Source organism: Manis pentadactyla, chromosome 7 (genome assembly GCF_030020395.1).
Source record: "Manis pentadactyla isolate mManPen7 chromosome 7, mManPen7.hap1, whole genome shotgun sequence".
Lineage (NCBI taxonomy): Eukaryota > Metazoa > Chordata > Mammalia > Pholidota > Manidae > Manis > Manis pentadactyla.
In genome coordinates this window covers 15,601,805-15,627,988 of record NC_080025.1, presented here as the reverse complement: position 1 = coordinate 15,627,988, position 26,184 = coordinate 15,601,805, and the positions used below count along the sequence as shown (strand labels likewise).

General features: G+C 34.5%; 1 protein-coding gene and 1 long non-coding RNA gene across 7 annotated transcripts in view; one reads left to right on the top strand and one right to left on the bottom strand.

The window, feature by feature from the left end:
• Positions 1-26,184, top strand: part of TUSC3 (tumor suppressor candidate 3) — a 193,907-nt gene that overhangs the window by 71,020 nt on the left and 96,703 nt on the right. For all 6 annotated transcript variants that reach the window (XR_008998701.1, XM_036894311.2, XM_057505148.1 and 3 more), the window contains exons 3-5: positions 6,805-6,922; positions 10,016-10,156; positions 13,137-13,277. Coding sequence is in view for 5 of the 6 variants with exons in the window: in XM_036894311.2 (XP_036750206.1) it covers positions 6,805-6,922; positions 10,016-10,156; positions 13,137-13,277 (400 nt within the window). In the remaining variant the exon portion in view is untranslated. The remainder of the gene's footprint in view (positions 1-6,804; positions 6,923-10,015; positions 10,157-13,136; positions 13,278-26,184) is intronic.
• The window catches only part of LOC130684420 (uncharacterized), a 65,316-nt gene continuing 48,463 nt past the window's right edge, over positions 9,332-26,184 (bottom strand). The window contains exon 3 of the long non-coding RNA XR_008998702.1: positions 9,332-9,388. This is a non-coding gene — a long non-coding RNA (uncharacterized LOC130684420). The remainder of the gene's footprint in view (positions 9,389-26,184) is intronic.

The following is a 26,184-nucleotide window of genomic DNA, read 5'->3' as shown; positions in this document are numbered from 1 at the left end:
CATCTCACAGTGTTTTTATTTGCATTTCCTTAATGCCTAAAGGTGGTGAATATCTTTTCAAGTGCTTGTTTGTCATCTGTCTATCATCTCTTTGGGGAAATAGCTGTTCATCTATGTCTCTTTCCCATTTCTATTTGTATTTTTTTTTTTTTACTGCATTTTGAGTGTTTTATATATTGTAGATACTAGTCTTTTATTAGACATGTGGTTTTCATGTATTTTCTTCTAGTCTGTGGTTTGTCTTTTCATGCTCATAGCAGGAACCTTTGCAGATTTTAAATTGATAAGTCTGGCTCATCAGCTGCTTTTATATTCTTTTTGCCTTGTCCTACATCCAAAGATTTTCTCATATGTTTTTTTCTAAAATGTTTATAGTTTTATGTTTTATATTTTGATCTGATTTTTGGGAGAAGCATTTAGTTTTTCATCATTAATATTAGCTGTAATGATGTGTAGATGTTCCTTATCAAGTTGAAGAAGTTCTTCTTTAATGGTTTGGAAGTTTTTATCATGAATGAGTTTTGGATTTTGTCAATTTTTGGTGTAAGGTGATAAGATTTTTCTTTTTTAGGCCATCAAGATGGTAGATTACATTGACTTATTTTTTTATGTCAAACTAGCCTTGAATTTTGGAATAAATCCCACTTGATTGTGGTGTGTTATTATTTTTATGTATTGCTGGATTCTCTTTGCTAATACTTTGTTGAAAAATTTTTCATCTAAGTTTGTGATTGATAGATATTGATCTGTATTTTTCATTTTTAATACTGTCTTTGTCTAGTTTTGGTGTCAGGGTAATATTGGTATAAAATTAGTTAGGAAACATTCCATCCCATTTATTTTCTGGAATAGATTATGTAAAATTACCCAGTTGAGAAGATTGTGTTAATTCTTCTTTAAATGTTTTATAAATTCTCCAGGGAAACCATCTGTGCCTGGAGTTTTAAAATTACATATTTCATTTCCTTATTGGTTAAGAACAATCCAACTTGCCTGTTTCTTCTTAGCTGACACTTGTTCTGTTGAAGAACAAACATTTTTTATGTGGTTTGTCCACATCTGCACTCTACATTATTTATTCATCTGTAGACTTTAGAGTTCTAAATAATTTCAAATTCTAGTAGAAACTGAAGTTACTGGTGACATGGGTCAATGAGAAAAGACAGTTTTGCTCAGACTTGTTTGCAGCAAGGGAATTTCAGTGTAATGAAATTTTCAACATAGGATCTTATCATGACCTAATGATGAGTATATGTTGGGGTTGGCAAAAAGTGAGTACAGAAGATTAGGAGCAAAAGTGTGGTAAAGAACAGCACTTGAGATGATCCCGAGTTACTTCCTATCAAATCTGAGGACCAGAACTCAAGTGGACATTAACACTATTGTCAGAATTGCGCTAGTGCATATAGATAGGCTATGTGTATATCTTAAGCGATGTTGTAAAGCCCCAGTCAGAGAAAAATCTTACCTTCGTTGGGATTTTGGTGTAATGGGTCAGTTTCTACTAAAAATACAAGTCTTCTGGCATCCTTTAATACCATATATATTTGAGTGAAATCATTTCCTGTTGAAAATTGCACATATCGACTTCCTATATTTGCTACTATTAAGCCTATTTTATTGATCTACTTTTTGCAGCTGTAATCTAGAAACACTTTATTATGTAAGTACTCTTTTCACAGTTACATAAAATTTTAGGTATTGTAACAGAAACCATAACATAGTGTTAAATGTTGTGTGCTTTATGTGTTATTTTACCTAATGCATTATGTTGTTAAATGAATTGTTAAGTATGAAGCTTTATATTTTAATGACACATATATCAGAATGACCTTTGTTTATTACAGTCTATTTTGTGATAAACTTTAGAGTTTTAGAATAATTTTAGAGTTAAAAAACATCGACATTACTGGCAGAAGTTCAGATAATTCACAGATCAAGGTGCGGTAAGGTTGTTAAAGAAGGAAGCAAGAAGAGGTGAATTTTCAGAGACAAATAAAAAGTGTGGGGCAGCTATGTAGTTCCCATACCTGGACATTCTGATTTAATTTTGGAGGGGGGCCAAGGTGTTGATACTTTAAAAAATATGAGCTAGGTTATTCTGATATGCAACCATTATGTAGAAAGTGAAGGTAAGAAGGTAAGGTCCATGATTCATAGCTTTCATTTATTTTTATTGAGCTGAAATGAGAAGGCTTAAGTAATTGAATGCCTATATAGCATTGGAGATCCTTTTTGAAACAAGAATACCCAGTCTTAGTGAAGAATCTGTAAAATTATTTTTTCTCCAATAATCAGCAATTTAAGAGCAAGAACACCATCCTAGAGATGAACATACTTGGTTTTATATTGTTAAGTGGATCAGCGGATGATTTGAGAGTGTTAGTGAGAGTCCATTTGAAATGTTTAGCTATGGTTTCGAAGTTGGGTGGGGGTCAGAGAAAGCCAGGGGGCAGGTGATTATCTAGGTGTTATATAATCAAGCTAGATTTTCACAAGAATGCAGAACAGTTTTGTGTAAAAGTAGGATGGGGTGTAAAATTAAGTTGTTATAAAGGGTTTACTTAAAGAGTAAATTGCTGAATTAAAACGTAGATGACTCGTAAAGAAGTTTGAGGCATTATATAGGCTGTGGTAATGTCTATATTATAAACATGTATGTTGAAATTACTCAGGCTAATAGTGGAACTGGAGAAGGAAAATGTGAGCTGATAGGAATTTGTTAGATGAGGACAAGTTTGTATTAGGGTAATATAAATTCAGAGGAGGATCTGTTAAATAATCATGGTAGAGCAGTGGTGTGAGATCTGTTATTGAGCTGAGACCTATATGATGGTGGGCAAAGTGGATCACAGAGAAGCTGAAAGGTTCACAGTTTCAAGAAAAATTTTCAAGGAAAATTATTTAAACTATATTCCTGTATTATTTATCAAGCCTCAAAGGGGAGTTGTAGATTCATTGAGGAAGACAACGTATCATCAGTGACCATCTTTTTTTTTTAAACATGTATTAAGTTTTCCTGGGTCGTTCTGTGCCAGTGTAATTTTGGACCATTTCTATAATACTGGTATAATTTTTATAATTCTATAGAGTCACTGAAAAGTTCCTTACTATAATTTAAAAACCTTAGTGCTTTCCTTTGTGAGACTTTCTTGCTTTTTTCTTCAAGAAAAACAGACATTTTCTTCTAGAATTAACTCACCCTTAGGTTCTCCAGTTGCTTTTCTTTGCTGAAAGGCTGGTGAATGAGCTATTGGCTTTCCTGTAAGCCCTCTTAGCAAATTGTTCTTCTTTTCCTTCACACAGTCAGTTTATTCACAAATTTTAGAATTCAATTCTCACCTTCCTCAGTGCTAACATCAAACTTCTTGGCCAAATAAAGTTGTTAATTAAGGCTACTCGACACAATTCTCACCTCCCATAAGTGATAACTCCAAACTTCCTTTATCAAATTGTACTGTAGGGAATATTCCCCATAATTGCTAAATGTTTTAGATGTAATCTACCACAAAGTTACTGATCTCTTCCAGAATTCACTGAAAATTCTAAGATGATCGAGTCAATAGATGTAAGAAAAATAATCCAGGTGAAGGGAAATCAAAAAGTACATGTAGACTGAAGCAGGGTGCATGTATGACCAAAGTTTGGGGATATGCTGGAGATTAATATATTTTTGGACTTAAATGAAAAAGATAGTAATAACAGAGGTATTTTAAAGAGGAGGGTGAATAATTATATTGACATACTAGATATTAACTGGCTAAACCTTCTTCTTCTAGCTAAATAGTGATTTATTTACTCTGTGTGAACTATTGGGGTCCTATTTATTTATACATAGAGTATCTTAGGTCATTCTCACCAGTTTGAAAGTTAGCTCAGAAGAAAATCCATTTTATAGCTAGATGAGCGCATCAAAGCTGAAAAGGTTATGTAATTTGTCCAAAGTCGCACAGCCAATACCTGTCAGGGTTGGGATTTGTGCCTGCAGAGCTATTAGAATTTAATGGCTCCTTTAGGTGTACAGTATTCATCATTGCCTTTACCCTGCAAACTGTAATTTTCACTTTGCTTTGCGTTCCCAACTAGGATTATTAATCTTTTAGAGCAGGGATCCATCAGCCAGCATTTCTTTAACTCATTAGATCATGATAAGCTTTTATTCAGAGAAGTAGCTCATCACAGGGACCTGTGTACTGGAGACAGCAGGCCAAAACTGTAGAAAAGAGTTCTTCAGACTTTTGTTTTACTACAGTGAGACCGTGTCTCTTAGAAGATTAGATTCTAAAGTGAGCACAGAGGGTGAAAATCATGTAGAGATAAAATCACCCTTGTACATCACCTCATGCACTTGTAAGTGCTTTATAAATGGTTTTGGGGTTACAACCCTTATCATTTCTCTATTCCATAGATAAATAATGTTTCTCTATGGTCTAATTCTTAAAGTTCTCTCATATGCTTGGCTACCTGAACAAAGTATTTCACTTCTTTGTCAAAGACTGGAAAACTCATGCCATTCACACACTCTTTGCTTGGCCTGGGTGGGTAATGTGAAAACTGTTCCAGGCGTGATTGAATCCGTTTGAATCCATTTCAGTCATTTAAAATCAATTTCAATCATTTAAATCCATATGAATCATTTAAAATAGATGATGTTCTAGGATTATTGCTGAGCTCCATCTAGTTTAATTAGTTAAAATTGAAGGCAGATGATGTAACTTCACTGAATTAAATTTCTTTCTTCCTCCCTTCCCTCCTCAGATTGGATAATAAGCCCAATTCTTTTACTGTTTTCAACCAGTGAACTTTCATTGTGTGTGACAGTATTTGTTGAGGTCTTTCTATTTTCTATTAGAAAATTATTATATATTGTAAAATTATAATGTATTAGAAATTTCTATTAGTCCAGCTTTAGTATTGATAGAAACTAGAAGCAGTAGTACAAGGACACAAGTCTGCTGTGTAGGAGGGAAGGGAGGACCCCGTGCAAGGGGCTGCTGTCCACTTGTTCATTCTTTCTTACCACAACCCTACGTCATACGTGGTCACCTGGTCTCCCTCTGACACTATTTATAGAGGTTGATTAATTAGGGTTTTTATGAAGATACATTTTGTGATAGCTGTGTGATATATATGTGACCATAAAAGTCATACATTGAGATTTTGATAGGAATCTGTTACCTTATAGGAAGTTTGATTAACATTAAAGAGAGAAACCTTATTTTTCAAAAAAACCTAAAGGTAAAAAATCACATTCATCATGGGAAATGTTAAGTATGTGTGAGTATAGGTGAGTTAATAAGCTCTTTTAGTTTTACATAACCTTTTTAAAAGGGTTATAATATTAAAAAGTTATAGTATTTGGTTAAAGTGACTTTTTTGTTGTTTCTATAATAAAAAATAGAGAAGATATTTAATAGAACAGATTTAACAGAACTCTGCCCTGCAGTTCCTGCCTGTTTTCCTGGGCACCTTCGGTGCAGCTTCACTGCCCTCTTCAGGCTGCAAATGAATATATTACAACTATTTGCAGTATTCTCTCACTTCACAAAGTTAGGTCTCTGATCTTCCTGTGAACCATCAAAACAGAAAACTTTTTTTTTAGTTAACAGGTGCTCAGAGCATTTGTGGATTTCAGCTTTCAAGTTCAGAGGGCCGTGAGATCTGAACTGCTAATAATAAGCCCTAGTGAAGTCCTTGTTAGTCCTAGCTGATACAAACACATGCCAGAATTCTCTAGTTAGCTAGTAAAAGCGGCTTGTGTAGACAGTTTTGGGGTTCTTTGGGGCTCTAGACTCCAAAAGAGAATGTATAAGAAACAGGTCCTATCTTCATTAACACACTCTTTTAATAGCCTTATGTATTATTATCCCAGTTTGATCATTACAATAACATTCAGAGTGGTTTTTAAACATTCATTTTTCTCCTGCTCCAGTGTATGATACACATTGATGCCAGATACAGCTTTCTTAATTAGTATTTTGCATAATCCACCAATTTCAAAACACTTGGAGTTGTTCAGTGTTTACAGAATGCAGACAAAGTCCTATTTATCTTTCCACTGGAGGAACGCTTCCAGTCTCTTCTCTACTTGTTTTCTAACATGAAGCTTACATTCTGTTATTTGAACATATAATACACATTTCTGGATAGTCTTTGTTTATGCTGCTTCTGTTTGTTACCTTAATAGTCTCTGCCTGTCCTTTCCTGCTTATTATAATTTTACTGACTCCACCCCTAATGTAAATATGCTCATAGAGAAGGGCTTATTTGGTTTAGCTACTTGAGAAAATTTTACTTAGTTGTAGGTTTGAGTTTGAATATGAATGCATTTTTAGATAAATGGAATATATAAAGATGCAGTATAATATATTTACAATTTTAAAACATGATTTTTTGCTGTTAATTGCAAATATTCTTATAACTTGCTTGATGTCTTATTAAAAAATCAACAGATTTAAATTGTATGAACAAGAGATGACACAGTACGATTTTATCCTCTAGAATAACAGTTTGTCAGTTATTTAAAGGGTCACACCAGGTTCTTGGCCTGGTGTGACCAGGCCAGTGTGACTTGGCCAGTTACTCAACCCTGCCCCCTTTATATAGCACCACAGCAGCCATAAGTAATGTGTAAATTTATTTAATATGTATATATATATTAATAATAAAAGTAAACTTTAAAAGTCCAAATTTTACTGTTCATAAATAAATTTTTTACTATTTAAAAAAATGACCTGTTTTATTAAACAGCTTTGTTAATGCTTGAATACTGATGTTTCTACTCTGCCCCATTATCCTTACCAGGCAAGCTAATGAAGAGTATCAAATACTGGCTAACTCCTGGCGCTATTCCTCTGCATTCTGTAACAAGCTCTTCTTCAGTATGGTGGACTATGATGAGGGGACAGATGTTTTCCAACAGGTAAAAGAGTTACATTTTACTTTGCTAATAGTTTTGTGTTTTTTTTTGCCAGACAAGTTAATAAATACAGTAAATTCACTGCTGAAATTAAAATAGTTTGAGCTAATATTTGTCATTGCAGTTTTTACCATTGAGTAACTTTTGCATTGTAGAGGAAATTAATGTTTTTCAGCATGCAGTGGCAAACTATACAGGGTGTAAGTGCTATTTTACTTCTATTCTCCTCATGCAGGAGATAGAGATTTTATATGTAGTAAGCACTCAATATTTATTTAAAAGTGTTTGTTCTGTGCCATGGATTGAATTGTATACTTTCAAAATTCTTATGTGGAAGTCTTAAGCCCCCATATGACTATGTTTGGAAATGGGGCCTTTAAAGAGCTAAGTAAGATTAAGTAGGGTCATAAGGGATGGGCCCTAATCTAGTAGGACTGGTGTCCTTAGAAGACACCCTGAGTGTATGTGTGCAGAGGAAAGGTGATGTGAGGGTCCTGCAGGACAACAGCCACCCTCAAAATAGGAAAAGAGGTAAGAGATCTTACAAGAAATCCTACTGGCACCTTGATCTTGAACTTCCAACCTCTAGAACAGTGAGAAAATAACTTTCTATTGTTTAAGACAGGCTGTTGTATTCTATAGCAGCAGCACCCCAAGCCGACTAATACACAGCCCTCTCTAGAGAGAGCAAGGTACTGAGTTGTGGCATAAGAATTTTTGTTACGGTTGTGTCATCATTGCTAACGTTGTTCTAAGTGCTTCATGTGTATTTTTTCACTTAGCTTCATAGTGGCATGATGAGGAAGTTAAGGTGTGGAGAGATGAATAGGGAGCTAGATTTTGAGGTCAGCAGTGTAGCTCCTAGAGCCCCACCTCTTAATCATGCTGTTACCCTGCAGTTACCAATGCTTTATCACTGCTTGTGTCTGTAATGTAAGACTTACGGCAGGGCCTGGCAGTATTGGGTCTCGGTCTACTATATTTTTCTGACGTGACATTCGTTGGCATAGTGCTTTACCAGGTCCTGGAAGAGCATATAGTTTTATAATGAATGAGCCATTGGTGAGTAGCCTTGCTATTTACTTCCAGGTTGATTAGTCAGTCAGTCATGTTTCCTTTTTGTTCACCTATTCAGCAAATACGGAGTAGCTACTCTCTAGGAGTGATGAATTGACAAGGAACACATACATAGTGCTGCCCAGAAGAATCTTACTGACTAAAGAGCATATGCACAGATCTTCCTCTACTTACCATGGAGTTATGTTCTGATAAACCCCATTGTAAGTTTAGAATGCATTTAACCTATTGAATATACAGCTTAGCCTAGTCTACCATAACATGCTCAGAACACTTACCTTACTCTATAGTGGGGCAAAATCATCCTTTATATTAAAACATTGATTATCTCATAATTTATTGAATATAGTTGACCCTTGAAAAATGGGGGTTGGGGCATTGACCCCTGTGCAGCTGAAAACTTGCATGTAAGTAAGTTTTGACTTCCCCAAATTTCAATAGCCTATTATTGACTGGAAGTCTTACCACTAACCTTGTAATAAAGTATGTTAGGGAAAAGAAAATGTTTTTCCAAACTATTGCAATTCTGCAAAAAATTTTCCAGTATTTTTATTGAAAAACAACTGCACATGAAATTCAAACTGTTGTTCAATGGTCAACTGCACTGTAACTGAAAGTGAAAAACAGAGAGGTTGTATGGGCACAGGTTGCTTACCTCATGAGTGCACAAGATTTGAAATATGGTTTTTACTTGATGTATACTGTTTTTGCACCATTATAAAGTTGAACCATTGTAAATTGGGACGTCTGTAATTTCAAATACCCTTATGAAGGAAAATATAGTACTGTTAGAACCAACTCTTAGTTACTGTAACTTACAGGTTACAGAATCTTAGGAGAATTGGCCTTAGAGGTCATCAGATGAAAGTACTACTCACGCTATGACTGAGTCCCCTCTGCCATACAGATTATATTGTCAGATATAATCATTGAATTCTTGTATATGCTTTAGATAGAACTTTTTTGTAAAATTTGGCATTTGAAGTCAAATTTGTTTTTAATTGAAAAGAATCAGCAGAATTCTGCATATAAAACTGCTTTATATTTGCTGAAACCTGGCCTCTGGCTTCACAGTAAGAGTTTTTATTTTAAAATGCAAAAATGCTAGCAGTTAATGAATTTTATGGGAAATTAAACTCTCCAAATACAGGAAAGTACACATTTTGCTTTCCTCGAGAACTACTAAAATCTTTCTCATGCTTGTACCCTACTCTGTGTAGATGTACATTGTAATTAAGATGAGGGCTTTGAATTATATGTTTTGTTTTTTTAAACTTTATAAAGTCCTAGGATGGTAGTAGGGAGAGGGACTTCCTTCCTTGTAATGTTATATTTACCTGTTGGCTGTAGTGTCTCTTGTGCATCCATCAGGGAAGCATGTAAGAACAAAGTCTGGAGTTGGAAAAAGCAGAGAGAACAGAGGAATTGGTAACTGTTTCCTTTTAAGTTAAACAAACAACATTACTAAATATCCATAGCATGTAATTTAATTGCACTGCTGTATCTTTTCCTTGATGTAAACTGTGATCTACAGTATATGTTATTTAGTTTTGCTTTTCATTTTCTTTCCTGGAAAATAGTGAAAGATAAGATATTGCCAGTCAGGGTCTAAAATCTCCTGGCCTTTCATTGGAGACATTTTTCCTAATTCCTGAGCAGCAAGAATTTATTTATGTATTTTTTGCAGTTTGCTCAATGCAAATTTATTATATTGTTAGTAAAACCAGTTAGATGACTGTCTGTTCTATTCAGTGCACTTTTGAAATGAAATTACCTCTGGAAAAGAATTGTAAGATGTAACCATTTTAAAACAGTTGTTTGATTAGAGCAAAAATGTTAGCCTCTATTACAGTCATCATCGTTTTTAAAAAGTCTACATTTAACTCCTTAAGAAGCAAAATAGTATATGAAATCAGATTAACAAGTTTTATCTTGAAGAAACTGTAAAATGTTAGTAACTATAATTTCCCAGCAATTTATATGTACCAATGATCTATTTTTGTATTTCATGTTTTACAGCTGAATATGAACTCTGCTCCCACATTCATGCATTTTCCTCCAAAAGGCAGACCCAAGAGAGCTGACACCTTTGACCTTCAACGAATTGGGTTTGCAGCTGAACAACTAGCCAAGTGGATTGCTGACAGAACAGATGTCCATGTAGGTTTTTATTCTCCACAGTTTTACTAAAAGACTTGTTTGGTTTGTTAGAGCAGTATAATAAGGCCACAGGATAAAAAGAGACATTCTTTTTGATGTCTCTATAGAACATTTATATAGAAACTGATAGCTATAAGGTATACTGAGTTAGGTGAATTTAAATGTTTTTTAGAATAATGAACCACTAAGAAGTCCATGAGTTAGGTACAAAGTACTGTTCAGTGGTATCAGTGATCAAAGAAATTCTATTAAAAAGCAAGATGTATAATTTGGGCAAACAGTAATGGTTAAATTTGAAGGTTTCATGTAAGAAAATTCCCAATACTATTCTTGGGACTATAAGTTGGTATCAGTATTCTAACAGTATGTGCAATGAATGTCTTTAACAATTCCACTTCTAGGAATTTAACCTAAAGATATAATTGGAATTGGGGTGATTCAAGTATTTAGGCATGGGATTTTGTTTAAAAATTAGCATTCAGTGGAAAAAATGGAAAACAATATCTTGAATAAATGTACTATAGCATGGACAAATGGAACAGAAGCTCAAAGTGTAATGAGTGGTAAAATAGGATAGTGTGATCTAGAATTTTGTTTTAAAGCATAAATGTAAGTATAGATAAATGGACAGTTTATTTAAAAAGTAAAACTTAGAATAATTTCTGATTACTATTAATTCTTCATAAAAGTTACTAACATTATTCTAACCTACGTTGAATTTGAAAATTTAAAAAGTTTTACGTACCAACATAAACCTTTAGCAAACCTCTTTTCTTAATATTTTACCCTTTTTGCATTGTTATCTCTACTCCTCTCCCCTACCCTGTATTTCCACACATAATTTTTTTCTTTTCCTAAGACAGTTGGGTTATCAACACTGAATATATTTTCTTGCCTCCAGAATATCCATTTAGTTGTCAGGGTTTTTTTTTTTTTTTTGTAGCATCTTTTAATCTGGAATATTTCCTAGTCTACCTTTGTCCTTTAAAGACATTGACATTTTGAATCTCTGCTCTTTAAATAGATTTATCCTTATTTGCCTGATACTTGTTTATGATTGGATTCTACTTAATGCATTCTTGACCACAGTTGTTCTAATCAAACTTACAGGTATATTATGTCTATCCCTCACTGATGTTGATTTTTTAACATGTGGTCAGGTATTTTCCATTTCTCCATTGTACAACTACTGTCTTTTTTTTTTTTTTACCCTTCTCTCCCTGGTAATTAGTAAGCTGCCTGTTTGCACAGAGACACTTCATATTCTATTTATAGAATATGATTCTATTCCTCATCAAAATTTTCTCCTAGACTTAGCATCTATTGGTGATTTCTTGCCTGAACCAGAGTTTGCCAGGATGGTTACAAATGATGATGATCTCATTCCAGTACTCCCTCCATATTTCTAGTTGGCTGTTAGCATTCTACTGTAAGAAAGAGTCCTCCCCGCCTACCAACCAGTGAGTCACTGGTAGGAACTTATGAAGTGAGTGATTTTATTCTCCCATGGTTTATAAGTTATTACACTTAAATATTTTGGTGCTAAAATTTTTCTAGATCTGACTGGTAGGTCTCCTTCTATATTTCCTGGTGAGCTTCTTCTTGCTGTATCCATGTGACGTCTCTATCACATTCTTTTAAGCATTTACTTTCCTGATGTAACAACATATTCCTCCAGGCTCATCTTGTATCTACCCTGCCAGCACTCAGAAAACCAAGGCTCCAAGGAGAGATGACTAACTTTTTTTTTAATGGGGAATGTTACTGGAACCAAGAGCTCTTTGTACTTTGAAAACATGAGTTCATACCAATCATGTCTACTTTTTAAAATAGCCTTTATACTTAAAAAGGTATTTTAAGAATGTGATTTTTCTGATTAGGGACTTGTATGTAATTAATGTGTGTGTGTGTATATATAAAACTATTACAAGTCAATAAGGAGCAAAACATCTGAAAGTACATTTCTGCAAGGAAAATATCCAAATGGCCACTAAGCACATGAAGAGATCTCATTGTAGTTTTGAAAAGATACCACTTCAACACTCACTAGGAAGGCTGGAATCAGAATCGGTAAGTATGAAAATGTACTGGCAAGAAAGTGGGGAAATTGGAACCCTCCTACCCTGCTGAAGAGAATGTACAATGGCATAGCTACTTTGGAAAACAGCCTGGCTATTCCTCAAACCGTTAAACATAGCACGACCATATGACCAAGCAGTTCTACTCCTAGGTCATATGTCCAAGATAAATGAAAGTGTATGCCTCTGCAGAAAACTTGTGCAAGAATGTGAATAGTGGCATTATTCATAATAACCATGAGGTAGAAACCATCCATTATCAGTTTTTGGGCATTGGAGGTTAACAAATTGTAGTATATCCATACAATGGAATATTCAGCCATAAAAAGGAATGAAGCGCTGACATATGCTACAGTAAGAATGAATCTTGAAAACATTATACTAAATGAAAGAAGACAGTTACAGAAGACCACATATTGTATGAAAGTCCAGAAAGAGACAAGATCAGTGGTTGCTAAGGACTGCAGGGGGAGGGGAGTAAAAGGGTAATAAAAGGGTTTTCTGTTGATGTGGCTCAGATGTTCTGCCACAGACTTCTGCAGATATAATAAAAATCAGGTATGTGTACATTTTGAGTAAGGGATATCACAGTAAAGCTGTTCAAGTCTTTAAAATGTCCCAATCTGGAGTAATATAAATACTGCATCCCCAGCTCACCCCTATGCTTTACTAGATCATCCTGTGTTCTGTGGGCGAAACACAGCAACTCTGGGTTGAATAATGTTTGCATATGTTTAACTATATTCACCTAAAGCAAGTCTTTTTACATATTCATGCATGATGTTTTAAGGCATATTTTTTTGACTTGAGCACCTTTCTGAATTCTTTGTGTTGAAAACTGGAAGCACTAGAGGTGGTCAAGAGAAAAAAGTTGGTGTTTTCCTTTCACTTCATTTTTGCAGATTCGAGTCTTCAGACCACCCAACTACTCTGGCACCATTGCTTTGGCCCTGTTAGTGTCACTCGTTGGTGGTTTGCTCTACTTAAGAAGGAACAACTTGGAATTCATCTATAACAAGACTGGTTGGGCCATGGTATCTCTGGTATGTTACCATATTGTACCTTTTTCCCCTAAGTAATAGTGCAACTGTATAATGTCAAAAGGAGCCAGAGTATTACTATAATGGCAATCAAGTCTGAATAAGAAGAAGTAACTTTTAAGTTCACTGTCATTCTAGACTGTACTCTTTTTCCTTCTACTTTTTGCTGTCAAAATGTAATGTCCTTGCATACCTAGCGTATTGCAAGTGCTGAATAATATATGTTGAGCACATTTAGAAATATAGTAAGAATAATAATGAGTAGCTTGGAGTCTCTTATAAACTAAAGCATTTTGCATTTTGAAATGTACTCATTGAGCTGTATTTTTTTCCCAACTGTTTCTGTGTCTCTACTGTGTGCCTGATATAGGTAGGTACCGGAACATAAAGATAAGACATGGACCATGCCTGTAAGAAATTCACTGTAGGGATACAAACTAATCCACAGATAAATACAGTATAATTTTCTGCATGCTTTGATGGAGGTAAACACAGAGTATTATGGGAATATGTAGGAAGGACCTAACCTTGAGTTAGGAGTCATGACATGCCTCCCAGAGTGTGTGATACGAGCTGAATTTTGAAGAATAAATAGAATTCAAAGTAGTTAAAACCAAGTCATCAATGTAAAATGCCTAGGATATACTTCAGAAATGGGAGCAAGACAAGAAGTGAGACATGATGCTGGAGAGGAAAGAGTTGAACTGTCTTCAGTGTGCAGGGCTGAGGTGTGTAGATTTTATCTCTGACAATGGAAAGCCAGTTAAATATTATAAGAGAAAAAACAGGATCAAATTTATGTTTTAGAACAATCACTTTGATAGCGAGGTACAATCAATTGAGAAGGTTAAGTCTGGTCACAGGAAAACTAGTTTGAGCATTATACTAAGAGAATTTTTTTTACATTAAAATTTTTGGCATAAAAAGAGGCTTATAAATACTAACCTGTCCTTATCATGCAAATTTAAAAGTTACCTGATACATAGGGGGTGAGCGTTTTTCTCTTTGCCTCTCTTAAAAGACGTGTAAGGCAAAATATTGTAACACTGGGTTGATGGGCTTACTGTGTGTGTGTATGATGGGTACAGTATCAACTTTAAATTGATTGGGTTAAGGTAATATTGTAATCTCCAGAAAGAAAAGAAGAGAATTACTGAAGGAGAAGGAGAAGTTAGAACAACAGAGTTCAAATACCTAGATAAATGTAATATTCTACTTCTTTTGAGATTTAAAAGTATGTTTGGAAATTGAAAACAAAAATTATAACACTCCCATAGAAGAAAATAAGGGTACACCTCGTTTAAAGAAGTTCTCCATTCCAATTAAAGTGGTAAAATATTGAGATTCTGAAAAGACTGAAAAATTACATATTTTGTATTTCCTAGTGTGACTAGTATAAAAGATATCCAAAGAATAGTTAAATAACCCAAAAGAAGGAAGTAGGGGAATGATAATTTAGTAATTGTGATATATCAATAATTATGTTAAGCATAAATGTTCTAGTCCTATCCATTAAAAGAGACAGTCAGAATAGATTTAAAATAAAGTATGTGACCCAATTATAGGATGTCTTCAAGTAAACCAAAAATTAAAGGATGGGTAAAGATAAACCATGCAAATATTACATTAGAAGAAATTGAAGTGGCTGTATATCAATATCAGACAAAAGATTAAAAGAAATTGACTGGAGAACAGATAAGAAATGGGGATACAAGGGCTCCCACCCAGAAGGAAAAGAGACAGATATGGGGGCAGAAAACATATTTCAAAGATAGTAGTCAAAAACTTCCTTAATGTGGGGACAGAACAGACATCTACGTTCAGGAAGCACAAAATGAGAACCCAAGGAGGCCCACACCAAGACACATAATAATGAAAATGTCAAATATTAGAGACAAAGAGAGAATCTTAAAAATCCCATAGAGCTATCAGTTTTTTTAAGTGGGAACTTTGCAGGCCACAGGGGAGTGGCACAATATAAACAAAAATATTCCCCTAGCAAAGTTATTATTCAGAACTGAGGGAGTTTCCCAGACAATACTTAAAGGAGTTCCCTGCCACTAAACCAGGCTTAGAAGAAATGTCAAAGGGACTTCTTTATGTGGGAAATAGAAGTAAAACTAAAAAAAGGAAAAGAAAAATCCCTGGCAAAAAGAAGTATACAGTAAAGATAGGCAATCAATCACTTTTAAAAATAGTATGAACTTCAAAAGACAAAAGTTGTAAAATTATGCAAAATTAAAATATGTCAATTATGACATATGTACAGAGAGGGAATAACTTAAAAAATAGTGCTTTTTAGAAAGTGTTTGAACTTATGACCATCAACCTAATATATGCTGCTACACATATAGGATGGTATGTACGAACTCATGGTAACCAGAAACTAAAAACAGAAAGGAACAGAGAAGAAGTACAAAAACCACCAGAAAACAGTTACCAAAATGGCCACAACTACATACTTAATTACTTAAAATGGAAGTGGACTAAATGCTCCAATCAAAAGACATAGATAGCATGGCTGAATGGATAAAGAAACAAGACCCAGCTATATGCTGCCTACAAGAGACTTACTTCAAGCCTAAGGATACCTGTAAACTGAAAGTGAAGGGATGAACAATGATATTCCATGCAAATAGAAGCAAAAAAGGAAAGCTAAGGGTGGCCAAAATAGACACCGTAAAAAGACTGACAAGAGACAAAGAAGGGCATTACATAATGACAAAGGGATCAGTCCATGAAGAGAATTTAACAGTTGCCACAAAACAGTCTTAGTAAATCTAGAAAGATTATCCAGAGCATCTTTTCTGACCATGACAATATGAAACTGGAAATCAATTAAAGGAAAATAACTGCAGGAAAAAAAAATACATGGAGACTCAAAGGCATGCTACTGAACAGTCAGTGGATCAGTGAAAAAAAATTGTAAATGAATTAAAAATACTTGGAGATTAAAATAGAAATGCAATACAAAATCTTAGTACATACCACTTATAACTGTATGCACCAAAGAGGTTTAGTGCAAAAGCAGTTATAAGAGGGAAGTTTATAGTTTTATAAGCCTACCTCAAAAGTAGGAAAACTCAAACACCTAAAGGAACTAGAAAAAAATAAAAATAAAACCCAAAGTTAGTAAAAGGAGGGACCTAATAAAGGCCAGAACAGATGTAAATGAAATAGAGACTAACAGGAAATAGAGACTAACAAAGAAGTAGGAAAAAAAAAGGGCATTTGAAAAGATACCCCAAATTGACAAACCTATAGTCACACTCATCAAGAAAAAAAGGATTCAAATAAATGAAAGAAAAATTGAAAGAAAAGTTACAACCAGCACCATAAAAATGCAGAGGACTAAGATAATTCCATGAAAAATCATATGCCAACAAAGTGGACAACATAGAAGGAATGGATAAATTTCTAGAAACATGCAGTCTCCCAAGACTGAACCAAGAAGAAATAAATAGAAAATCTGAACAGACTGATTACTAAATGAAAGTGAAGCTGTAATCAAAACACTCCCAACAAAGTCCAGAACCGGATGGCTTCACAGGAGAATGCTACCAGACATTTAAAGAAGAGCTATTACCTATCCTTCTCAAACTATTGCAAAAGATTGAAGAAGGGGAAAGGAAGCTTCTAAATTCATTTAACATGGCCAGAATCACTTTGATACCAAAGCCAGACAAAGATGCTATACATAAAGGAAAATTACAGGCCAATATTTCTGATGAACATAGCTGCAAAAATCCTCAAGAAAATATTATCAAGCGAAATTTAAAAACACATTAAGAGGATCATCCATCAAGACGAAGTGAGATTTATTCCAGGATGTGGAATATGTGTGGAAGTGGGATGGTTCAATATCCTCAAATCAATCAATTTGATATACCACATTAATAAAGGTAAAGATAAAAACCATATGGTCATCTTGATAAATGCTGAAAATGCATTTGAAAAATTCATCATCCCTTCATTATAAAACCTCTCAACAAAGTGGGTGTACAGGAAACTTAAGTCACCATAATAAAGACCATATATAACAACCCCATTGCTAACATTCTCAATGGTGAAAAGCTAAAAGCTTTTCCTCTAAAATCACAAATAAGAAAAGGATGCCCATTCTTACTACTTTTATTTAGCATAGTCCTAGGAATCCTAGCTTCAGCAATCAGGCTAGAAAAGGAAATAAAAGGTATCCAAATTGGTAAGGAAGAAATATAGTCATTACCATTTGCAGATGGCATGATACTATATATAGAAGACCCTAAAGACTCCACCAAAAAAAACTCTTAGAATTAATAACTTAAGTTGCAGGATACAAAATCAATATACAGAAATCTGTTGTACTTCTAAATGCAGATAATGAACTAACAGAGAAATTAAGAAAACAATCTCAGTTACAGTTTTATCAAATAGAATAAAATACCTAGGAATAAATCTAACCAAGCAGATGATCTGTACTCTTAAGACTAAGACATTGATGAAAGGAATTGAAGATGACACAAATAAATGGAAACTAGTGCTCATAAATAGGAAGACTATTGTTAAAATGGCCATGTGGCCCAATACAGTACCTATCAAAATCCCTGTCAAAAAGGCATGTTACACTGAAGTGGAGCAAATAACCCTAAAATTTGGAGAGAAACACTGAAGACACCAAAGAGCTAAAACAATCTTAAGAGAAAACAAAACTGTGGGATAGCATGCAACCTGGTTTTTATACTATACTATAAAGCTACAGTAATCAAAACAGCATAGTACTGGCACAAGGCACATGCATAGATAAATGGAACAGATTAGAAAGTCCAGAAATAAACCCATGTCTATACGGTCAATGAATATATGACAAAGGAGGCAAGAATATACAATGGGGAAAAGACAGTCTCTTCAATAAATGGTTTTGGGGAAACTGGACCTCTGTCTTATACCATACACAAACTCAAAATGGATTAAAGAACTAACTATAAGACTTTCAACCAAAAAAACTCCAAGAAGAAAACAGGCAGTAAACTCTTAAACATCAGTGTTAATTTGTTTCTGCATCTGTCTCTCCAGGCAAGGAAAACAAAAGCAAAAGTAAACAAGCAAAACTACATCTAACTGAAAAGCTCTGGCACAGCAAAGGAAACCATCAACAATGCAAAAAGGCAACCTATCATATAGGAGGATATATTTGTAAATCATGTATCTGATAAGAGGCTAATATCCAAAGTATTGGGCAAAAGAAACTCAATAATCTTTTTATAAAATGGGCAGAGGACCTGAACAGACATTTCTCCAAATAAGGCATACACATGGCCAAAACACACATGAAAAGATGCTCAACATCACTGTTCACCAGGGAAATGCAAATCAAAGTACTGTCTCACACCAGTCAGAATGCCTAATGAAAATAAAAATTGTTGGTGAGTATGTGGAGAACACTGCTGGTGAGATTGCAAATTGGTACAGCCACAATGGAAAGCAGTGTGGAGTTTTTTTCAAAAAATCAAAAATAAGAATACCATAGAACCCAGCAATTCAACCTCTGGGAATTTACCTGAAGAAAACAAAATCATTAATCCCAAAAGAAAATATGCACTCCTTTGTATTTCACAGAATTAAAATAGCCAAAATATGGTAACACAGAAATGTCTATCAACAGATGAAAGGATTAAAACGTTGTACATATATACTCTGGAATACTACTCAGCCATAAAAATGAATTAAGTCTTGCCATTTGTGGTACTGTAGATGGACACAGTAGGTATGCTAAGTGAAATAATTCAGAGAAAGACAAAGACCATATGATTTCACTTATATGTAGATTCTAAAACAAAACAAATGAACAAAGGAACAACTGAAATAGACTCATAAACAGAGAGAACATGCTGGTGGTTGCCATAGGTGAGGGGGATTGAGGAAATAGGTGAAAGGGGGAAAATTAGTGAGAATGTTTGCTATCTTGATCTGACTGTGGTTACATTAGTGTATACACATGTCAAAATTCACCAAGCTGTACACCATAATTTTTGTATTTTGTTGTATGTATCTAAAGATACAATAAACCAATATTAAACTTGTAAGTAGAAAGAGAATATAACAATTGTAAATACCTATGCACCTAACATAGGAGCACTAATATATATAAAGCAAATATTAACATAATTAAAGGGGGAAATCCATTGTAAGACAGTAATTCTAGACAACTTAAACACACCACTAACATCAATGGATAGATCATCCAGGCAGAAAGTCAATAAGAAAACTGAGTTTGAATGACGCATTACACCAGAAGGACTTAACAAACGTATACAGACATTCCATCCAAAACCAGCAGAATACTCATTTTATTCAGTGCACATGGAAAGTCCTCCATGATGTATCACATTAGGCCACAAAACAAGTCTCACTGAATTTAAGACTTAAATCATACTGACCACAACCACATGAAACTAGAAATCATTTACAAGTAAAATTAAGAAAAACACAAATACTTGGAAAGTAAACAACATGCTACTAAACAGACAATGGGTCTATGAAAATATCAAAGAGGAAATATTAAAAAATACCTGGAGGCAAGAAAAAGGACACACAGACATTCAATTCTTTGGTATACAGCAAAGGGAGTTATAAGGACATTTATAAGTATACAAGCCTACCACAAGAAATAAGAAAAATCTCAAATCTAACCTTACTTCCAAAGGAACTAAAAAAGAAAAACCAAAGCCCAAAGTTAGTAGAAGGAACTAATAATAAAGATCAGAGCAGAAATAAATGCAATAGAGATGAAAAACAAATAGATCAATGAAACTAAGTGCTGGTTCTTTGAAAATATGAGTGATAACCTTTAGCTAGACATACCAAAAAAGGAGGAAGAGGACTTCATATCAGAAGTGAGAGAGGAGAAGTAATAACTGACACCACAGAAAGACATGAGATTTCTAATAAAAACGATATGCCAACAAAGTAGATGAAGTGGATGCGTTCCTAGTAAATGACAGTCTTCCAAGACTGAATCAAGAATAGAAAAGCTGGACAGACCCAACACTAGTAACAAAACTGAATAAATAATCAAAAAACTTCCTAGCAAACAAAACTCCAGGACCATATGGCTTCTCAGAATTCTACCAAACATTTAAAAAAGAGTTAATACATAATTTTTTCAAACTATTCCAAAAAACTGAAGAGGAAGGAATGCTTTCAAATTCATTGTATGGGGCGAGCATAATCCTGATAGCAAAACCAGATAAAGACACTACAAATAAAGGAAAATTACAGGGCAACATTCCTGATGAACATAGAAAAACCCTCAACAAATTATTAGCAAACCAAATTCAACAACACATTAAAAGGATCCTTCAAGGATGCAAGGATGGTACAGGATCTGTAAACCAATCAGTGCAATATACCACATTAACACAATGGAGGATTAAAATCGTGATTATCTCAAAAGAGGCAGAAAAACAAATTTGATAAAGTTCAATATCCATTCAAAATAAAACCATCAACGAGTATGTATAGAGGGAACATACCTCAACATAATGAAGGCCATCTTGACAACACCACAGCTAACATATTTAGAGTACAGGTTTTCAGTTTTTCCTCATCAAGATCAGGAAAAAGACAAGGATATTACTCTTGCCACCTTTATTCAACATAATACTAGAAGTCCTAGTCACAGTAATCTGACAAGAAAAATGCATCCAGATATGGAAGGAAGATGTAAAACTGTATTTGCAGTTAACATGGTATTATATATAGAAAACTATAAACTTCACCAAAATCTGTTTGAACTAGTAAATGAATTTCGTTCAGTTCCAGGATACAAAATCATTATAGCAATATCTGTTGCATATATAAATAATAGAAGTGTCAAAAAGAGCTATTAAGAAAATAACCCCATTTACGATTGCATCAAAAATAATAAAACATGTGGGAATAAATTCAACAAAGGGGGTGATGATGTTGAGGAAAGATACACAGTTCACACTGGATGGGAAGAATAAGTATTGTTAAAATATTCATACTACCCAAAACTATCTACAGAGTCAATGTAATTCATATCCAAATATCAAAGGGAATTTTCACCAGAACTAGAACAAATGATCCTAACTTGTGTGTGGAAACAAAAAGACCCCGAATAGCCAAAGCAATCTTAAGAAAAACAAAGGTGGAGATATCACACTTTCTGATTTCAAACACAAACACTTTACTAACACAAAAAATAGATACAAAGATCAATGGAACAGAGCCCACAGCTCAGAAATAAACCCATGCTTTATATAGTCAATTAATCTGGAACAAAGGAAGTAAGAACATAAAATGGGGAAAAGTCAGACTCTTCAATAAATGGACAGGTACATACAAAAGTATGAACCTACATTACTGTCTTACACTATACATAAAAATGAACTCAAAATGGATTAAAGGCTTAAATGTAAAACCTGAAACCATAAAACTTTTAGAAGAAATCATAGGTAATAACCCTTGGACGTTGTGTTTAGCAAAATTCTGCATATGTCTACAAGCAAGGGAAACAAAAGCAAAAATAAACAAGTTGGACTACAGCAAACGAAGAAGCTTCTAACACAGAAAAGCAAACCATCAACACAATGAAAAGGCAACTTAGTTTAAGTAAGAATATATTTGCAAATGATTTATCTGATAAGTGGCCAATATTCAAACTATATAAAGAACTCACACAACTCAACACCTAAAAATAAATAACCAAATTCAAAAATGACCAAGGACCTGAATAGACATTTTTCCAGAGAAGACGTACAGATGGCCCACAGACACATGAAATGATGCTCAGTATCACTAGTTGACAGGGAAATATAAGTCAAAGCCACAATGGGGTATTAGTTCACACCAGTCAGAATGGCTCTTACTAAAAAGACAAGAAGTTATAAGTATTGGTGAGGGTGTGGAAAAAAAGGGAATCCGTGTGCACTGTTGGTGCAGCCACTATGGAAAACAGTACGGAGGTTCCTCAAAAAATTAAAATAGACGTACCATGCGGTCCAGCAATTCCATTTATGGGAATTTACCTAAAGCAAATGAAAACACTAATGAAAAAAGATATATGCATCCCTATGGTTATTACAATGTTATTTATGATGTCCTAGATATGGCAGCAACCAGTGTCCATCTATAGAAGATATGGTACGTACACACACACACACACACACACATGAATATTATTCAGCCATAAAAAAGAATGAAGTCTCTCTATGTGTAACAATGTAGGTGGATCTAGAGGCTAAGTATGCTAAGGGAAATGAGTCAGATAAAGAGAGATACTGCATGATTTCACTCAGATGTGGAATTTAAGAAGCAGACATGAACAAACGCACAACAGAAAAACCCAGAGAGAGCCTCATAAATACAGAGAACTGGTGGTTGCCAAAATTGAGGGGTGTGGAGAGATAGGCCAAAAAAGAGAATGATACTCTCTATATCTATCTATATGTCTGTATTTACAGCAGATTGTCATTTTGTACCTACTACCTTCTTGCAATAGCCGTTCATCCCTTCACTTTAATTTTCAATAAAAAATTAATAGTCTTTATGACTGATTTGGATGTGAAGGTCAGACTTAGAAGAAGCCTAGGCAAGTCACCTTGCAACATCCGTGTTCTGCAATAATGGCCAGAGTTTAGAAACTCTAACAGAACATTTGTGGCTTTCTGGTAGATAGAGAAAAATGTAAATTTGAAGTCTGGATTTTTAAGGGTAAAGATGATAAGATTTTTAAAGGAGTTTTAATATTATTTTCTCATATTTGGTAATTGAGTTAAAATAGTTACACTCTATTTAATGAAATTAAATAGATGCTATGTTGATCTCTATCACCTTAGTCATTAAGGTGGAAAACATATTTTGGGTTTTGCTCAGGCCGGTTTTCAAGTCTTCATTCAGTAAAGTTACCCAGATTTCTTTGTACAAGCATAGTGCGTTTTGCAAATTATTGTTGAACAGTTAACATCTTTAATATTAAAACTGCAATATCATGCCAAATCTTCAGTCTACAAAAAATCTGATGTACCCTCAAATGACATTAGACTCTCTGAATTAGACTCATTCTCCCTTCTCAACAACAGCCCCAGAATTATTGTTTTAAGCTTCTAAAAATTGGCATTTCTATTTACTGAGTCTCTTCCTTCTTTGGGTCTTGTTTTACATGCTTATTCCTTAAAATAACTATGAGAAAAGAACTTGTATTATTCTCATTGTACAAACAAGGAAACGAAAATACAGTAAACTCAACTTGGAGAAGCTCACATAGCCAAAAAATGATCAACTGCTATTTGATCCCAAATGTGTCTGACTTCAAGTTCTGTACTCTTTTTACAATGCTCATCTTCTCCAAATCTCATATGTTGGATGTTTAACCCAGTGGATGCTGTACGCCATTATGACTGCAAATAAATGCCTAAGGACATTTACGTGGTGCCTAATGTTAAATACTTCAGTAGATCAATTTTCTCGCACCCTGTGCTACATCTTGCAGATTTTTTATTTCTGTTTTGGATCCTTGAAAGCTAATTGACTTGGCATAGCAGAAGATACTCCCACATTCACAAACACGTACTTGAGAAGGAAATCTTGGCGGGTATGACTGCTCCTCACTGTCAGCCTCTTAGAAGTCAATAACAGGCTGCAGAGAACACACTTGTTTTCCCACAATATATTTTCAAACTCTACCCTGATGATAAAATGTTGAATTTTTAAAAAACTTCTCTTATAACACTATTCTGCCTCCGTCTCTGCTATTTTCATTGATACACGGACTTGTGGTGTCTTTATCTGTTGATGGCTTAGGGAAACTATTTAAATCATTTAAACAATAAGGCTAAGTACATAATTTCAATCTTCTTTACCATTTTCTGCCTGAGAGCCACCATTATCATTATCACCACCACCACCAAACTTGATTCTTTGTTTATAAAGACCGTTATAAGTGAAAAACTGGATTTGTTCATTTCCAATCCTTCTTACCCTATTTTTGAGATATCCTTACAAATTTAAGAGGCTATCAAAATGCTGATCCATTTATTCAGATTCTCAAATGTCTACTTAAAATGACCAATATCCCATTTTCCTTTGAAAAAGGACAGTATATTTTTAAAGAATATTTGGCAAAATATTGTCATGTGAGTTGGAGAAGCTCTCATGAAAGCCTTGGATTGCTCAATAAATGGAAAGCTGCTAAAGTAAAAGTAGTAATGAACTATACGAGAGCAAACCACTTCTGTAATATAAAATATCATATGGAAAAGGAGAATAGTTCATGAGGAAAGTTTGGTAAAGGATCTCTATCTACATGTTCAAGTCTTAGTGAAAAACAGTGCTACACAATTAGCACTTGTGTCTTTTTACCACTTAACGTGTGTAAAAGTACCTCCCAAGGGATTACTTATGGTCATCAGTCCTTAGTTCTGGGTAGACAGCATTCTGAGACTGGTTGGTACCTTTTTTTCCTTTTTCATTCTCATATTCATATTATTGTATATGATGTGCAGGTAGGATAAGAATCAAGTGCTATGCTGTTGAGATAAAGGTATTCATACTGTTTCAGGTGTAGGATAGAGAAGGAAAGCTTGCAATTCCTTGACATATCCTTTATTTAAATATTAAAACATGTAGATATTAGAACTTCCTGGTTCTGAGTTAAAAAAAAAATGAAGTCAGGAGTATTCTTTAGTTCCTCCTAGTCCCTTGCTTCTATAGCAGGAAAAAATGCTGTTAACTCATATTTATAGCTGCTGCTGACTGTTTATGGAGTTGAATGTGCATTGGTTCTGGTTTCCCTGCTTTCCTTTCTTCCCCACCCCAAAGATAGAGGATGATGGACGATAAAATACACATTATCTGCTTCACCATCATGTGTGATTGAGTAAAATATTGAACTACACTGCTATGTAACATTAAGAGCTGTAGTAGGATAGATACATAGTTTATGGTGTTCAGAAAGAAATTTGATTCGTGATATCAAATTGAGTTAAGATGGTATGTAGCCCATAATGCACATCTGTGTGGCAACCTAAAGCTCTTCCTGGATGGCCGTCATTTCAAGCCATAAACATAAGTGTGATGAGTACATTCATTTGGAGTAATAGAAATGACTAATGGATGAATTCTCTGATGTGGCTGTCTGCTGTTATTCTGGTCATTTATACCACCTGTTTATTAAGTAATAAATGAGTCACTATTTATTTATATAAACATAATTTAAAGACATAAAATATAAAAAGGATCATATAAAATGTACTGAGAATAAGATGGTGGTGTAGAGAGCTTGAACCCACCTCCTCCCACGTTCACACTGAATTCACACCTGCACACACAGAGCAGTTCATCTTGAGGAAGAACCGAGGACTGAACAAGTACCTTCTACACAACAAAGGATAGGAAGGTCACATAAAAAAATGACAGGAGAAGCAAAGAGATATGGGAACACAGGGAATCCTACCCACAGCACAATGACCTACAGAGGGACAGAGATCACTGAGGAAACTGGACACCAATTCCCTGCCCTGGGGCATAAGACAAAAAAAAGCCCTGCTTTAAAGTGCATCTAGACTATTAAGTACAAAGAAAAAACCCAAATCATAAAAGCAGAGCACCTGCCACTTGGCAGGGAACATCTGGAACTCCCTGTGGGTCAGAGGTCCGGAGAGTGCCGCATTTTGCACTCCTTCCTCACGTTGACGGTGGTGTGGAAGCAGCCCGGGGCACACACCAACAGCCTCTCTGACGACCTATGTCAGTTTGATTGTGTAAGTTTTGTGAAAAATAAAAGCTGTAGATTAATATATATTATTACAAAATTTTTAGGCTCAGTTTTCTTTGGTATCTGCTCATTGTGGTGTATCAGTAGGAATGTCTTTCTTGTGACTGTTCAAAACTACAAGGCAGATCTGAC